This window comes from Protomyctophum bolini, assembly GCF_963924005.1.
Source record: "Protomyctophum bolini genome assembly, chromosome: 2".
Taxonomy (NCBI): domain Eukaryota; kingdom Metazoa; phylum Chordata; class Actinopteri; order Myctophiformes; family Myctophidae; genus Protomyctophum; species Protomyctophum bolini.
Window position 1 is genome coordinate 30,613,070 of NC_137863.1, and position 15,000 is coordinate 30,628,069.

The 15,000-nt window shown below is 44.6% G+C and overlaps 1 protein-coding gene across 2 annotated transcripts in view; it reads left to right on the plus strand.

Moving 5' to 3' along the window:
• Window positions 1-15,000, plus strand: part of eya2 (EYA transcriptional coactivator and phosphatase 2) — a 42,585-nt gene that overhangs the window by 27,050 nt on the left and 535 nt on the right. For both annotated transcript variants that reach the window (XM_080786206.1, XM_080786207.1), the window contains 6 exons: window positions 1,169-1,258; window positions 6,102-6,160; window positions 11,209-11,369; window positions 12,581-12,695; window positions 13,937-14,058; window positions 14,442-14,542. In XM_080786206.1, the coding sequence (XP_080642332.1) occupies window positions 1,169-1,258; window positions 6,102-6,160; window positions 11,209-11,369; window positions 12,581-12,695; window positions 13,937-14,058; window positions 14,442-14,542 (648 nt within the window). The remainder of the gene's footprint in view (window positions 1-1,168; window positions 1,259-6,101; window positions 6,161-11,208; window positions 11,370-12,580; window positions 12,696-13,936; window positions 14,059-14,441; window positions 14,543-15,000) is intronic.

Here is a 15,000-nt window from a genome sequence, read left to right on the forward strand (position 1 = left end):
TAGGGCTCCAACTATCGATTATTGTCTTATCACTCAAGTGCATTTTGGACTTTTACTTGTAACGAAGGCAAAGTATTTCTACAATGCAAGTATTGAGTATAGCACAATAGACGCTACATAAATATAAAGGTGTTGCTGAGTGTAAAGAAAGGGAGTGCAGACAAACAGACGGTAAGGAGAGTCCACCAACAAGACAGACTGCGTGCAGATAAGACGGAGCAGAAGGCAGGCGATGACTGACAGATAAATAATCACACTTCCTTCTCGTGCTGATGAAACCTGTTTGCAGCGTCCGTCAGTCAGTCAGTCAGTCAGTCAGTCAGTCAGTCAGTCAGTCAGTCAGTCCAAAAAAACGAGGAGTTGTTGGCAGCAGCGGAGGAGCTATAGCCGAAAGGTTGAGTGAAAGGCTTGTTTGCGGAGACAGACGGGCGGCCCGGGACTGACAGGGCAAAGAATAATGACATGAATAATGACGATGACTCATCATCATCACAGTAAACAGCAGACATATCGGCCTACTCGTGCATGCCATCATGCTCAGTCCTTTACAGTCATTACATCTCGTTTCTTATCCTAAACCATGCAACCCTCAAAACCGTATAGCGAGCGAGCCGCACATAATCCTCTGTAACGAGCTCTGGCCACGAGCCAAACAAACTGTTTTAGTTCCTCCAGTTACCCAAGGCCAAATGGAACGCTGGAAGTGCACAAGTCGTGATTGCTCTGATTCAAATTGTCTTGTATTATATAATGAAGCCGTCTTGTCACGTATTGTCTTGCATCATGGAACTGACAGAGGAAACGCGGACGTGTTTGTGAGATTTCTTTAACACGAAGCAGTTAGAATTACACACGCCGTACAGACGCTGAGTTTTAGCTTAGTTTGAAATTGCCGTGCAATTTCATGCTCACGGCGCTAGCCGCTCTCACTCTTGTTTGTGTATGACTGACTGTCAGAAAATAAAATATAGTGTAAGTGTTATAAGTGCGGGCTGGAAAAGGTTATTAATGTTGTGGTGTGTGTGTGTGTGGTGTGTGTGTGTGTGTGTGTGTGTGTGTGTGTGTGTGTGTGTGTGTGTGTGTGTGTGTGTGTGTGTGTGTGTGTGTGTGTGTGTGTGTGTGTGTGTGTGTGTGCGTGTGCGTGTGTGCGTGTGCGTCTGTGTTGCAGGACTCTTCCAAGGCGGTGTCTCTGGGTCTGTGGATGGAAGAGATGATTTTCAATCTGGCAGACTCTAGGCTCTTCTTCAATGACCTCGAGGTGAGCCTTTTAATCAAAGACTATGAGGCTCCCCCCCCCTCCTTTCAATGCATAATTATGAGACCTTTTATGATCATTACCAGGTTAATAACTGTGGGCAATGTCGAGGGGAAAACAGGAGTATCCTAATGCGTCCAATAACAATTTAAAGAAGACGGTAAGGTAGAACTGGACTTTTGTGCAAATTATCTTGCAAATTATCTTGCATTATGATTCTTTCTTGGGAGTATTCTTTTGAATATAAATATTTTTGACGTAATTCATTTTTCATCTTTTTGGGAACACGCACCCGCTTTATTTTCCTACAGTATGTGTGCATACATTGTACATTTAACTACTGGTAACCAATGTGAGAATATCAGTGCTAACATTGACGGTAATATAGTAAACAGCATAGCAAGGGGCTTGTTACGACTTGCCAGGCTGTTTTCCCCAAAACTGGCACCAAATACATGTTGTTGCTGTTTTACAAGCATTTCCCTAAATGCCTGATTCACACTTGGTTTGGCATTTTGTCTCACACCTAAAAGAAATAGCCAATGTACAAGCTCACAATGCGTTGCGCTGTGATGCAATGTGAGCTTGTAGATTGGCTATATTGTTGGCTGCGAGACACCAAAAAGGTTTTGGGTATTGTTCAATAGTAGGAAATAGTATAGGAAATAGTTCAATAGTAGTATAGGAAATAGTTCAGTATAGCAAACAGTTCAATAGTAGGAAAATGATAAAGCAGGAGTCTATTGTTGGCTGCTACTGAACATCTGCACTGTGACCAGTAGATCATTCCAGAACCTACAGTAATAATCTAAATGTTTAATAGTTAACATATGAATGGCCCAGAAAATAAACGGAGGCGTATTCTAGGAATCTTCCAATGGGTTATTAAAGTGTAGTTTTACTATACCTGTCAGTGACGGGACAATGTAAAAGCTTTTTATTCTGCATTCCTGCGCTTTGTTCTGACAAAGAGAAGGATTACACACACACACACACACACACACAGAGAGAGAGAGAGAGAGAGAGAGACAAAACAAGGACACTTTGTGCTGTAATTATAGCCGTGTCTGTCTGTGTCTCCGAGAGGGAAATTAGTCACATGGGAGTGGAAGCCGTGTACTGTAGGAGAGGGAAGGCGGCCAGCAAAGCCATTTACAAACTCCCGTTTTATCCCCTCTTTGTTGTCAAGGCTCAGTAAATCTCGCTAGGCCACAGCAGGGCTGACAAACTCATGTCAAGTCTTGTTGCAGCTCAATTATCTTGTCCATGTCCTGTGCAGCGGTGGAAATTGAATTTACTCGAGTACTGTACTTGAGTACCAGTAAGACGCGCAAACGCGGGAAGCGAACGCAGCTCGTACATATTTGGGTTTTTTTAAGATTTATTTTTAAGTTATTATTTTTTTAAGTTAAGTTATTTTTAAGTTAAGTTTTTAACTTAGCCATAACCATATAAGGAGTCCCCAAAGCAGCTATACGTCCAAATATGGAGTGTGTTGCATCAATCACAAACAAATCACTCAGCTCCATTTATGGGCACAAAGGGGGGACACACGGACACACAGACAGACAGACAGACAGACATGATCTGCTAGGTCTCATAGTAAGTGCTCACTGCGTTCGCAACAATTTAGTCTAGTCTATACTTCTAGTCTACTTCCCTATAAAGGGAAAAAGGTTAAATGAACCTACCTTAAATTATAGTACAAACAAGAATAAAGTTTAAAAAAAAAGAATGAGCTTATCTACACAGGATCTCTGAATGAGTGAACATGTGCATGTGTGTCTTATCAATAAATGTGAATGTCCAGTGAATGTAGAACTAAATAGTAGAATCTCACATTTAGCATGTTGATGTTACAACTGTAAAATACAGTAATTATGCACATGTTGAAGCCATATCTGGTATTTTGGGCTATTTTGACAGTCCGTTATTAAAAAAAATAATCTATTTGAATTTTTAAGCACCAATAGAATAATAGCTAAGAAAATAATAATGGATAACTGCAGCCCTGCACCGCAGGTGTTGTAATTGCAGCCCAGTATCAATATTGCAATATAGAAATTCTCCGTTACAAGTAAAAGTCCGGAATTAATAATGTACTTGAGCAAAAGTACAAAAGTCTTGGCTTCAAAATGTACTTCAAAATGTAAAAGGGGCACCGCATGTAATTCAGACAGGGCATTAGTCCGACATGCGACAGCGTCTGCTCCCGTGCTTGCGGTTATGGTTAGGTTAGGAGATGAGGTGGGTTGACATTTGTTTGATCAATTATGACTAGTCTGAACAAAGTAAAATGTATACAAATATTTTTGCTTGCAGATCTGCTATTTTCAGCATGCAACCAAATTGTAAAATGACTTATACTGGATCTCTTGTCCCTTCCTAACATTTTAGTCTAGTTTTTATTCGTTGATTAAATTGTCAATATATTTAATCTTAGGTTTAGTCATCATAGCCTAGTTTTCATATAGTTTCCATTTAGTTTTCGTCCATGAAAAAAGGCAGCCGACGTTTTTCGTCATAGCATTAGTTGATGAAATCAACACTGATATGGTGCAGATGGAGAGAACAGTAGTGGTGGTTATGTGTGTGTGTGTGTGTGTGTATGTGTGTGTGTGTGTGTGTGTGTGTGTGGGGGGGGGGGGGGGGGGGGGTGATGAGGTAGCGTCTATAACTCTGTCGTCTCAGACTATAACTGAAAGGTGATAGGAGAGCCCGTCGTCTTCTCCTGGGTCACTGCGTGACAAGTAGTACAGTAGTAGGAGTTATAGCTGGATCACTTGTGTGCGTGTGTGTGTGTGCCTGTGCGTGTGGGTGCGTGTCACACATACAGTGTGGTGTGTGTGTGTGTGCGTGGGTAAGTGTCTTATTTTTTGATTTGGTAGGATTTGGACTAAAGGCTCAAAGCGTCAGTCGGTGGGTAGACTGCAGACGGCAGAAAGAGCCAAATGAGAATAACAGATTTGAAAGACCACAGACTTGATATTAAAGTGCAGACTGAGAGCAGTGGTGGTTGCATGGATTGGATGATGACTTGTGTGATACACATCATGTGTGTTGTGTGTTAGGGCCGATTCATACTATTTTACCGCTGTAGTGCCGAAATGATTTCGGCTTGTCAGAAATGTTCAGTAGCACCGAAGAGACGACTTTAGGACGGTACCCGCCCCCCCGAACCGACTTTTATTCTGCTCTAAAATAGGAGTATGAATCACGCCTACAATGTGACATCATTTGAGGTTTGGGCGGGTACCGTCCCAAAGTCGGCTCTTCGGTGCTGCTGAAAATTTCTGACGAGCCGAAATAATTTCGGCACTACAGCGGTAAAATAGGAGTATGAATCGGCCCTTAGCCTCTATTGTGAGAGACACCAATGTGATTTCAATAAAGTACACAGTGGAATGCCAGTGATTTTACCCATTAACTCACATTCATTTTGTTACATTTTCTTCTTTTTTTTAACATTGGCCTGTTATAGCGCCACCAACAGGTGGACAGCTAGGAACCTGTTGGACCCTTTGTATTACGGGCCGTTAACCTAGTCAAACTCTAAAGCCCAAACCACACCAATGCAACTCATTGCAACTCAATGAGTTGCATTGGTGTGGTTGACCTTTATAACGGTATTGTCCCGACCCGACCCTTTGGTGTGGTTTGGGCTCAAGAGTCAAAGTGACACTGAGGATTGCACAGTGTAGATTGGGCTCCCAGAGATAATGGGGGGGGCACAGAAAGACTAAAGTGCACTGTGCTTACACATGTAAGCACAATGCAAGGAATGAATGCATTCGCCATGTATCCGAAGGAAGTCTGATCCAATCACTTTTTATAGATTTACTCCAGTTTAATCCTGAGTTTAAGTTTTGTTGTATTCAAGATCTGATTTTAGGCATGTTTAAGCCTCCAGGAAAATCCGTGTTGAGGTTCTTAATCCACTGTTTTTCATTAAAACGTCTTTGTCCTACTGTCCAGTTGGGATTGTGTTGAAGTCCAGCGCCTTTTAGAGCTTCAATGCCGTGAGCCATGAAATGTTTTGTCTTTTTTGCATTGTTAATATTGTATCTGTGTTGTCCCAGCCTTGTAGCTATTGTTTTACCCGTTTCTCCGACATATTGTAAACGACATTTTTCACATTAAATAAATGCAGTTGCTGGTTCTGGCTGTTATTTGTTGTTTAATCTCCAACACGCGTTTTGTAGTTCTATTTTTGACTAATTGTTTGGGTTTGAAGTATTCTGGTCCCTGGCGTGCTGGTGTGTTGATTTCTTTTAGCTTGCTGTGTACTAGATAATAATTTTTGTTTTTTCTGTAGGCCGATATAAATTTATAATCTTTTAGAAGATCATCCGTTCGGTTCTCAAAATTCCTTTATTCTGTTGTTGGCTAGTCTGCTCTGTGTGGAATAACTGGTTATCAGGGCCAATTTGGGGCCTGGATCCCGCACTCTTACTTCTAAAAAGGTATTGTGAGCTTTCCAGAGGAATGTCCTAGTGTATCCTCTTAGTCCGAGAGCATTAAATAGCGTTTTACAAGCTATTTTGAAATCACTTCTTTGCGTGCAAATCCTATGGAATCTTAGTAGTTGTGATTTGACTATTCCTGTGTCAAAGTGTCAAAGTGACACTGAGGATTGCACAGTGTAATTTGGGCTCCCAGAGATAATATGGGGGGGGGGGGGGTTTGCATGTGAAACTGTGGCGGTCCGTCCCCCCGTCCGTCTCCGTTCCCGGAGGCTGTTAAAAGAGAGAGACCTGCCTGTACAGAGCTCCTATAGCTCTGAAACGGATCTCCCCACGTCTCTCTCTCTCGGTCTAATGTATCCTCTTTCATTTTCATTTCCCAGGAATGTGACCAGGTTCATATTGATGACGTGGCGTCTGACGACAACGGCCAGGACCTGAGGTAATTAAGCCTCCTACTACCGCCATTTATTTATATTTTAAGATATTTTTTGGGGGCTTTTTGTCACGGTGCGTGTCAGGTGAGGACCCAGAAGCAGAGCACGGCAGGCAGGCAGGCAGGCAGATAAAGTCCAGTATTTATTAACAACTAACAGGACATACACAGGCAGGAACACAACGTAACTATAATCTGGCAAGGGAACACTGAACACTGGGAGGCTTAAATAGACTAGACACAGGTGCAACATAACTACAATCAACACATGATTGGCTGAGACTAAACAGGACACAGGTGAAATACAATTGTCAATGCATACAGGTGAGACGAGGCAGGTATCAACAAATGGAGCAGACAGAAAACACTAGGAACATAACTACACAATAAAAGTACACAGTTCATGAGATGTTTTGCCTTTATTGACAGATTAACAGTAGGTTGACAGGAAAGGGGGAGAGAGATGGGGGGGGGGGGAGACACGCAGCAAAGGTCGTTGGGATCGGGACTCGAACCCGCGACACGCTGTCAGGCTGGATTGCCAGCCTAGGCCTACCGTCATTTATTTATGCCTGATTTATATATGCTCGGTGGCTTGTGCCGAAAATGGCAGATCTACAAGCTCACGACGCATCATCACGTCGCGACGTCGTGCTTGTAGTAATGGCAGTGGTAGAAAAAGTACTCAATTGTTTTACTTAAGTAAAAGTATCAATACTGCAATGCAGTGATAGGAGGGCCTGTCGTCTTCTCCTGGGTCACTGCGTGACAAGTAGTTCAGTAGTAGGAGTTATAGCGGGATCACTGCGTGCGTGTTTTATAGTTACTAGAATTTCGCCCCCCTTCGGGGGGCTCAATCCTAGTGTCGTTGCAGCGCAATATGGGAAGAAGGAAATTGCGGGAATTGACAGACTCCACTTCATGTTTCAGCTGTGGTTTTAAACTCAGTAGTGTGCCCTGCACACAGCGCACACTCGCAATTGCAGCTGGAGGGCGACGCGACACACACACACACACACACACACACACACACACACACACACACACACACACACACACACAGAGCGATGTGTGGATAAATCACTGAGATTTGGGAAATGTGTTCAGAAGTACAACGATTAAGCACGCACAGGCAAATGTCAGAAGCATCTGTTTGGGTTTCCAAACAGGAAGTTGTAAATGTGCTTATTAGACGGAGGCAGCGTGATGCTGGCATCTATTGTGATGCCAGCATCACCACATTTCACATAGAAATATAAGCACCCATTTACTCGCTTAGCGGAGACTGTGGGGTGGTAGAGGACATCTCCCCGGACGCGTGGGTATGTCCAGATAGTTGCCTCGCGGAGGCCTCTTTGTCCAGTGTCCATTCTGGGTCTGGAAACGGCACTTTTTTGAGTGTTGACCCCAATAGAAGGTCTGCTGCTCTGAATTTTACACCTCTCCCGCTTAGCAGAGACTGTGGGGTGGTAGAGGACATCTCCCCGGACGCGTGGGTATGTCCAGATAGTTGGCTGGCGGAGCCGTCTTTTGTCCAGTGTCCAGTCTGGGTCCGGAAACGGTAATTTCTTTTGCATTGACCCCAGTAGAAGCTCTGCTGCTCTGAATTTTACACCTCTCTCGCTTAGCGGAGACTGTGGGGTGGTAGAGGACATCTCCCCGGACGCGTGGGTATGTCCAGATAGTTGCCTCGCGGAGGCCTCTTTGTCCAGTGTCCATTCTGGGTCTGGAAACGGCACTTTTTTGAGTGTTGACCCCAATAGAAGGTCTGCTGCTCTGAATTTTACACCTCTCCCGCTTAGCGGAGACTGTGGGGTGGTAGAGGACATCTCCCCGGACGCGTGGGTATGTCCAGATAGTTGCCTCACGGAGGCCTCTTTGTCCAGTGTCCATTCTGGGTCCGGAAACGGTACATTTTTTTGCATTGATTGACCCCAGTAGAAGCTCTGCTGCTGTGAATTTTACACCTCTCCCGCTTAGCGGAGACTGTGGGGTGGTAGAGGACATCTTCCCAAACGCGTGGGTATGTCCAGATAGTTGCCTGGCGGAGCCGTCTTTTGTCCAGTGTCCAGTCTGGGTCCGGAAACGGTAATTTCTTTTGCATTGACCCCAGTAGAAGCTCTGCTGCTCTGAATTTTACACCTCTCTCGCTTAGCGGAGACTGTGGGGTGGTAGAGGACATCTCCCCGGACGCGTGGGTATGTCCAGATAGTTGCCTCGCGGAGGCCTCTTTGTCCAGTGTCCATTCTGGGTCTGGAAACGGCACTTTTTTGAGTGTTGACCCCAATAGAAGGTCTGCTGCTCTGAATTTTACACCTCTCCCGCTTAGCGGAGACTGTGGGGTGGTAGAGGACATCTCCCCGGACGCGTGGGTATGTCCAGATAGTTGCCTCACGGAGGCCTCTTTGTCCAGTGTCCATTCTGGGTCCGGAAACGGTACATTTTTTTGCATTGACCCCAGTAGAAGCTCTGCTGCTGTGAATTTTACACCTCTCCCGCTTAGCGGAGACTGTGGGGTGGTAGAGGACATCTTCCCAAACGCGTGGGTATGTCCAGATAGTTGCCTGGCGGAGCCGTCTTTTGTCCAGTGTCCACTTTATAAAGTCCATGCACTCCAGTGAATAGCATTTATCCATTTAGATAACTTTTTTATGTTATTTAATTACTTATTTTTACACAGAAACATAATGTGTGTCTTTACAATAACTGTAATGTAATAATAATACTAATAATGTAATGTAAAATTTATTTAATTAACGAATTAAATAACCTTATTTTATTCTGAAAGCAACCGGATGTCTTAAATCTGCTAGCTCTGAAACCGGAAGTTCTAAATTTGCTCATAAGACGGAGCCTTAGACGGAGCCAACTCGCAGGCAGTGCGAGAGGCTGGTTACAGGTTTCTATAGGTCACCCGTTTTGGTGTGACACACACGGCTTCCACATTTAGCTTCATACTGGGTGAATGTGTCCTTCCAAAAATTATTATTTCGCTCGAAATTCTTATTCACAATGACATCGAGTTGAGGTGTTTGTGTTTTAGGGTAATTGTTGCATAAGCGCTATTTCGCACTATTTCTCCCTCCCCTCCCCTGTGTCTGAAGCAGCTAGCATGGAAGCTATATGGATTATGGAAGCTTTCCCTCCGATTGCACACAGCCATGCCGTTATCCACGCGTCCATCCGATTGCTTTTAATGTAAATGTCCCATCCACTGAGCAAAAGCGATATAAGCGCCTTATTCATTCATTCGATTAATTTGGGTGTGGGGCTGTGCAGTGCTGTGGGCAGCCTTTCTGACGGAGGCTCGGAGCTGCTGCTGCTGACGCTGTTCGAGTCGCATGGAGCAGTATAGAGTGGGCGTGGCGCAGCATTAGAAGGGCGCAGCAAATGCACGACATTGAGGGGTAGAAACCATCCCGGTCGCGTGGTTCATCTAACGCGTGTGTCACTGTGAAGGACTGGCCCCATTAAGTGAACGTAGTTGGCGTAGTAGACGCCAACATGACGATTCTGACGTAGGCTGTTGATGTTGAGCAACAATGGCGTGGTTGACAAAAGTAATATTTATTCAGTAATTAAGACATTTCTTTCAATGAAATGTAGCCTATATGTATTCTGGGAGTGTGCCGAATTTATTTTGCATATAGAGATGTGTGGTGAAAGTGTGGTTGGGTCGGAGAAAGCTGTTGGATAAACGGCCATGTGCTTATGTACCCCTGTCTATTAGGGTAGCAGGATATGATCATACATCATAGCATTTCCAGAGTGCTTTCAGAGCTCATCATCGTGGCTCTCTGTCTACCGTTTTGAAGCACGTCTTTAGTGGAGGTTTCAAAGTGATTTGAGAAAGAGCTCGATTGTTACCAATACTAACTTAGGTCTGTGAATTCTCTCTTTTATTGAACTTTATTGCAGAAACTTTGATTCCCCCCCCTTTTTATTTTGTTCTTCTTTTTTGTTTTTCTTCTCTCAGTTGTGATTCCCAGTCTGACTCTGTTCCGTTCAGTTGTGATTCCCAGTCTAACTCTGTTCCGTTCAGTTGTGATTCCCAGTCTGACTCTGTTCCGTTCAGCTGTGATTCCCAGTCTAACTCTGTTCCGTTCAGCTGTGATTCCCATGCTGACTCTGTTCCGTTCAGCTGTGATTCCCAGTCTGACTCTGTTCCGTTCAGCTGTGATTCCCAGTCTGACTCTGTTCCGTTCAGCTGTGATTCCCAGTCTGACTCTGTTCCGTTCAGCTGTGATTCCCAGTCTGACTCTGTTCCGTTCAGTTGTGATTCCCAGTCTGACTCTGTTGCGTTCAGTTGTGATTCCCAGTCTGACTCTGTTCCGTTCCGTTGTGATTCCCAGTCTGACTCTGTTCCGTTCAGTTGTGATTCCCAGTCTGACTCTGTTCCGTTCAGCTGTGATTCCCATGCTGACTCTGTTCCGTTCAGCTGTGATTCCCAGTCTGACTCTGTTCCGTTCAGCTGTGATTCCCAGTCTGACTCTGTTCCGTTCAGCTGTGATTCCCAGTCTGACTCTGTTCCGTTCAGCTGTGATTCCCAGTCTGACTCTGTTCCGTTCCGTTGTGATTCCCAGTCTGACTCTGTTCCGTTCAGCTGTGATTCCCAGTCTGACTCTGTTCCGTTCAGTTGTGATTCCCAGTCTGACTCTGTTCCGTTCAGTTGTGATTCCCAGTCTGACTCTGTTCCGTTCAGCTGTGATTCCCAGTCTGACTCTGTTCCGTTCAGCTGTGATTCCCAGTCTGACTCTGTTCCGTTCAGTTGTGATTCCCAGTCTGACTCTGTTCCGTTCAGCTGTGATTCCCAGTCTGACTCTGTTCCGTTCAGCTGTGATTCCCAGTCTGACTCTGTTCCGTTCAGCTGTGATTCCCAGTCTGACTCTGTTCCGTTCAGCTGTGATTCCCAGTCTGACTCTGTTCCGTTCAGCTGTGATTCCCAGTCTGACTCTGTTCCGTTCAGCTGTGATTCCCAGTCTGACTCTGTTCCGTTCCGTTGTGATTCCCATGCTGACTCTGTTCCGTTGCGTTGCGTTCCCTCCGTCCTGCAGCACGTATAACTTTGGGACAGACGGTTTCCAGAGCCCGGCCGGGGCCGGCTCCCTGTGCCTGGGCTCCGGGGTCCACGGAGGGGTGGACTGGATGAGGAAACTGGCCTTCCGATACCGCCGAGTAAAGGAGATCTACAACAGCTACAAGAACAACATCGGGGGTGGGTTTGGTTCTTGATTATTATTACACTTCACGTCATGATGACAACTTTGTTTGTGTGGCTCATCGGTGGTTCTCAAACAGACGACCTAATTAATATATCGTTTCTGTCGGGTGCAAACCTCATTATGGTCAGAAGGTTTTTCTAAAATAGCAGATGTTTCTAAAAAGTGCGATAAGAGTACAGGGCGCACTGCATTGCTCGTCATTTTAGTCGACAAAGTCACAGGGGTTACTGTGTAGAGGCTTTAGTGATCCAAACAGCCCTAAGCTATATGGCCTGAGCCCAGCACAGGCACCGCTGATTACAGCTGGCTGTTTTAACTCTGCTGGAAAACCATATGTTTGAGGTCTTTTTTGGCAAACGACACTTAATGTGAGAATATTGTCCACCCAGAGACATGGAGTCAGCTTCTTCTTCTTCTTCTTCTGTCAAAACATGGCTTCACGATGTCTCAGTGCAGTTATTATTATCATTATTATTATTATTAGATGTTTTCTAAGTGCTATTGGTCAAAGTGTGCATGTCACTGTGATTGGCAGTGGTAAACTCATGTACTGTGCTTAAAGGGCCACTTCACCCCTTTTGCAACCAGCTATAATTTTAATGATGTTTGGGAGACATGCAAGAAACACTTTCCTGTGGTTTTTATGTGGGTAATTTTTGTATTTCAAAGTGTCCATGACTCCATGGGCTCCATGATGTCATGGACACTGGGCTCACTTCCTTCCTGGACTGCAATTCCCATAATGCTTTGGTCCACTGCTCCTCCTTGTGGATAGGGGGAGGGCTGTCTTACTGAGACAACATGTAGTCCAGGAAGTAAGTGAGCCCAGTGTCAATGACACATCATTAAAATAAGATCTGGTTGCAAAAGGGGTGACATTCATTGCGCCGATTTGGAGATACAGACAGGCCATTGAAAGTGGATGTGTAAGTGGATGTGCGCGCATCTTCAGAATGGCCGCGGCCACTGTGCCACTTTGACAGTTGCTTCTTTTGAACCTGTACAGCACTTTGGTTGACCTGGTCATGTAAAATGTGCTATATAAATAAAGTTGAGTTGAGTTGAGTTGAGTTGAGTTATGCTAACGAGAGGCAGCTACCGATGCGATCGGATCAAAACATTAAAGAATATAAACCCTGGAAAACGTAGGCTACGGTTCTGGCAGGCTCCGTGTTAAGTTGTACTTTTTTTCCACCAATTCCAGGTTTGCTCGGCAGCCCTAAGCGGGAGGAGTGGCTCCAGCTACGGAGAGAGATGGAGGTTCTGACGGACTTGTGGCTGACTCAGGCGCTCAAGGCCCTGGCTCTCATCAACTCAAGGTCAGTTACTGTTACCGTGCAGAAGGCTCCACTTGACTTGATGCTGCCAAGTCGAACCCCCCCCCCCCCCCCCGGCTGTGTATATGTAACCCAAACTGATTTTTGCACATCTGAAAAACAAGAAAACTTTAATGATACGCTAGCGTGATAGACTTAGAGTGAGACAATGTCGGTGTGGTTACTGTGCAGCCAAGGAGGGATTTTGTTTTGATTAACAAAGTATAATTCGTTGCTGTCGGGAGGAAACCTCCTAACTCCATATTTTATTTTTTATTTTATTTTTTTGTGCATAAATCAGTGCTATTGAACACCCTTTACGTCTGTGTGTTGTTTCGAAAATATTGAACCAATGGAAAGTAGTACAAAAAGAAACGCTTTGGACAAAACCTCTTAACTCCACTGGACCCTCAAACTGTCTACTAAAGCAACTAACTCCACTACCTCTCATGCAAGTAATTAACAATATATAAAGTCACAACACCAACTGTGATGAGACAGTATTGCTTTGTTTTTAAATTTTCAAAAATGTCCTGAAAAATTTATATCTTTTCATTTCCTGAAAAATGAACATTTTGGAGATAGGTGGTTTCTTCCCGACAGCAGATGAGACACTGTCTGGGTCGTACATTTGATCCTGTTGAAAATGCACCCGTTGAATATCTAAAATGACCACATGAAGCTCGTACTACATCTGTTTTTTTATTACAAAATGTCAAAAGAACTGCTGGAAGGTACTGTACAGTACATGCGACAGTCTCAAATTGACTTGACAGAATGATTTGGGGGTTGATATTGAAAATGATCATTGGAAGAGAATTATAGCAAATGTAGGAAGTGGGTTCAGTGAAGCAAGAGGGAACTTTATTCAGTATAAGATAATTCATAGATATTATTTGACACCGACTAGATTACTTAAAATGGGTGCTGAGGTGGCGGTGGGAGAAAACATCACAACCAGGAACCATATGCAGAGGAAGGCAGGAAGAGCATGCAGTCTAGTGAGCTTAAGTAGCCCGCCCAATTGGTCAGCTGACTGCCGCATCGGCGAATGACGTGTGGGACTTGCACACACTTATACGCCCACATAGTAATGCAGCATAGTATGCGCCTTTGAGCACGGCATGAACCCCCTCGAGTATGTCTGAATGAACTAACTCTGCAAGCTACGTCTCATTAATAAAGAGTTACTGGAGTTCTATCTCGTGCCGTGTGGTAATGAACTCCTGTCCCTCCGTGTCTAGGCCCAACTGTGTCAACGTGTTGGTGACCACCACGCAGCTCATACCGGCCCTCTCCAAGGTGCTGTTGTACGGACTGGGTGCCGCCTTCCCCATAGAGAACATCTACAGTGCCACCAAGACGGGTGAGAACTGACAACACAGCTCCTGAGCCTATTAGAGAGAGAGGGGGGGGGGGGGGGCAAATCTGCCACAGGAGAAAAAATTAATCCCTGAGGAGATTTGGTCTGGCACTTTGGTATTTACTTTGGTGCAGTAAATACAAACAGATTTTGAATCTGTTTGTATTTACAGCCCCTTAAATCTTCCACACCAAAGTTCCAGACTAATATCTACACAGTGATACAAGTCTTGTGTCATGCCAGGCTAGAGAGGGGGGGGGGCAGTTAGAGAAAGTAGACTCAATTCAATTTCCTCCCCGTAATTCTCTCCACCCCTTCAATGCGCCAGCATTGCTTGTTTTAAAATTATTTTCGTTTTCGCCCCCCGTTTTGTCTGTCTCCTACAGGGAAAGAGAGCTGCTTCGAGCGCGTGTCGCAGAGGTTCGGTCGGAGGGCCGTGTATGTGGTCGTGGGAGACGGAGTGGAGGAGGAGTCCGTGGCCAAGAAGGTATATAGAGAGAGACAAATCTGTCCACATCTTCCCCCTCAGGAATCCTAAGATGTTGAAAGACAGACCTCGAGCTAATCGGTTACCCTTATGCTACTGTAGCTTCCTCTGACTGATATCCAGTAGCTATATATACACCAGTGCTTCCTAAGCTTTTTGACCCAAAAGAGAAATTGGACGTTTGCCCCAGGGTACCCAAACTAGTGCCGCGTTGTAAGCTTGTAGATCTGCTATTTTCACTACTTCTTAAAAACATTTGTTTTCTAATTTATGGAATTTCTTTGATTTTTCCTTTGATTATCTTCATGCAATTACAGTACTGAACAAAACTTTGAATAGTGTTTTTAATTCATGTTTTCAATACAATTCTCAAATGTCAATTTAACACTGAGAGGATACAAAAAAAAGGAACCAAATCGGTTCTATTTTTATACGCATTACCAAAAAAAACGGTTCTT